This window comes from Oxyura jamaicensis, chromosome 18, assembly GCF_011077185.1.
Source record: "Oxyura jamaicensis isolate SHBP4307 breed ruddy duck chromosome 18, BPBGC_Ojam_1.0, whole genome shotgun sequence".
NCBI lineage: Eukaryota > Metazoa > Chordata > Aves > Anseriformes > Anatidae > Oxyura > Oxyura jamaicensis.
Genome location: NC_048910.1, coordinates 12,160,579 through 12,163,123, shown reverse-complemented (window position 1 = coordinate 12,163,123; position 2,545 = coordinate 12,160,579). Strand labels below are relative to the sequence as shown.

Sequence of the window (2,545 nt, the reverse complement as noted above, 5' to 3'; positions counted from 1 at the left end):
CCGGGGGGCAGGACGGGGCGCAGCCGCGCCAGGCCAAGGCACGCAGGCGTTGAAGGACGTTGGCAAGACAGAAACCAGACGGTCGTGGGGCTCCGGGGGCGGGCGGCCCCGTGGCTTCGTTCTCAGTTGTGTTTTGCGCAAAAAGAAAAAAAAAAAAAAAAAAAAAAAAAAAGGAGGAAAACAAAAATAAATAAAAGAACCCAATGAGGAGGCTTCTCTCGCCTGTCCCTGGCCCTAGTTGAGCTGGCGACAGGCCTCGAAAGTCCACTTGGTGGCCCCGCCGTAGACGTCGATGTTGGCCTCAGCCCAGGCGATGACATTTCCCGAGAGAGCCTTGCTGCTGCAGGTGGCCAGGCCGTACACCTCGCCGGGGCTCAGCTTACGGTCCCACACGTTGAAGTGGGCCAGCTCCCCCATGAAGGCCTGCGTGGCGTCGAACCCGCCGCCCAGCGTGTCCTGCGGAGGGGGGCAGCCGTCAGGGCTGGGTGGGGGGGCACCCGGCAGGGCTCGGAGCCCCGCGCCCGCCCCTCCGCCGGGCCCTTACCTGCTCCTGGCCCAGCACCAGGACGCCCTGGGGCTTGATGGGGTGGTAGGGCGCCAGGTTCTCGCCGCTGCCCGTCTGCGTGCCGTCCTGGTAGGCTTCCCACACGCCGTCCCGCGTGGTCCAGGTGACGCAGATGTGGTGCCACTTGCCGTCGTTGATGACAAAGGGCAGCTTGGCCACCTAGGGGTGGGGGTCAGGGTGGTGGCGGCCCCCCCGCCCCGCAATGCCTGCCTCCCCCCCCTCCCCAGCCAGCCCCCCGGTACCGTACCCCCCCCTCCCCTCGGTGCCGTACCTTGTCATTGATGAGGATCTCCATGGGGTTGTTGCCCCACTCGATGAGCACCAGCTCGTTGGCCTGCCCGGGCACGGCGTAGGAGAAGGGGGTGCCCATGCCGGGGGAGGCGCTGGATTTGATCCACATGCAGACGCTGAAGGCGTACATCTCGGGCAGGCTCTTCTTCACCTTGGCGTACATGTAGTTGGTGCGCAGCGGGAAGGTGAGCTGGAACCTGTCCGGGGGCCGGTTGTCCTTCTGGCCTGCGGGGCGGAGGCGTGCTGGGACCCCCTGCTGGGGGGAATTTATGCCCCCCCCTCCCCACCCCGTTATGCAACGGGCCTTGAGACGGCAGCGAGGAGCAAATCCCTCCGGTGCGGCTCCGCTCGGGCCATAATCCCCGGCACGGCAGCACCCGCAGCACCCCCGGCTCCTGCCGCTGGGCACCGGGCAGGCACCGGGGGCACCCCGCAAGCACCGGGCAGGGGCTCGGAGCGGCCGGTACCTTTCTCCAGGTCGCTGATGCGTTGGTGCAGCGACGTGAGGGTGCTCTCGATCTTGCCCCGCTCCTCGGACTCGTTCTTGGGGTTGAACTTGCCTTCCTCCAGGCTGTTCACCCGGGACAGGACCTGCTTCTCCAGGTCGTCGATTTTGTTCTGCAGTATGTCCTTCAGGTTGGTGGTCTGGCCGGAGGAGTTCATCCTGCTGAACTGCTGCAAGGAGCGAACAGGGGAGCGGGGCCGTTACCGCCGCACTTACCGCCCGGCTCCGCGCCCCGGGGGCCGCCGGCGAGCCGGGCCGGGCCGGGCCGGGCCGCGTACCTCCAGGTTCTCCAGGCGGGTCTTGAGGGACTGCAGGGTCTGCCCCAGCTGGCTCAGGGTCTCCGCGGCCGGCGCCCGGGACAGGTCCCCCATGGTGTTCTTGGCGAAGCCGGGATGCCTCCTGCCGGCCCCGCCGCCCTTGGGCTCTCCGGGCAGCGCGTCCAGCACGCTCTGGCTCTCGCACCTGCCCAGCTTAGCCGTCAGCTCGCGGATCGTCTCCTTCTGGTTCATGATGGTCTCCTTCTGCTGCAGCACCGTCTCCCGCAGCTGCAGCACCGTGCTCTTCAGCTCCTCGGCCGAGCCGGAGCCCTGCGCGGTGGCGGCGCACACGTCCCCGTCCAGCGGCACCGAGGTGCAGACGAAGCGGGTCTGCCCGAAGCTCTGCGCGCGGCCGCGCGGCGCCAGCAACAGCAGCAGCAGCGGGAGCCCGGCGGGCAGCGCCGCGGCCATGGCGGGGCCGGGTGCGGAGCCGGGTGCGGGGCTGGTGCGGGGCCGGCTCCGCCGCTCTCCGCCGGGCCCACTGCGGCACGCGGCCGCTCTTATAGCGCCCGGGCGGGGCCGCGCGCCCTGACGTCACGGCGCGTGGAATCCCGGCCGCGCGGCGCGGGGGGGGTCCCGTGGGGGTGGGCGTGAGTGAGTGTGAGTGTGTGAGCGTGCGAGTGGGCGCGCCGCGGGGGAAACCTGCGGGGGTGCGAGGGGGGGCGTGCGGGGGGCGCCCGGACCGCGGCTGCGTGTCCGTGGGCGCCCACCCGTGCTCCGGGGATGCGCGGCTTTGGTCCGGGGGTGCCCGGTTGCCGCCCGGGGGTGCCCGGCTGTCGCCCGTCCCCGCGAGCAGCGCGGCCGGAGCCGGGGCTACCGAGAGCGGCGCTTCCCTGTGCCGCCGCCGGGGGGGCCCCGCGGGCTCGC

At 70.6% G+C, this 2,545-nt stretch overlaps 1 protein-coding gene across 1 annotated transcript; it reads right to left on the bottom strand.

Moving 5' to 3' along the window:
- Window positions 1-6: 6 nt before the first annotated feature.
- NPTX1 (neuronal pentraxin 1) lies at window positions 7-2,186 on the bottom strand. Its single transcript, XM_035342622.1, has 5 exons — window positions 1,640-2,186; window positions 1,324-1,531; window positions 837-1,081; window positions 545-724; window positions 7-456 (listed from the first exon to the last, which is right to left on the bottom strand). The coding sequence occupies exons 1-5, from the start codon at window positions 2,087-2,089 to the stop codon at window positions 235-237; spliced, it is 1,305 nt and encodes a 434-aa protein (XP_035198513.1). The 5' UTR covers window positions 2,090-2,186; the 3' UTR covers window positions 7-234.
- Window positions 2,187-2,545: the final 359 nt, after the last annotated feature.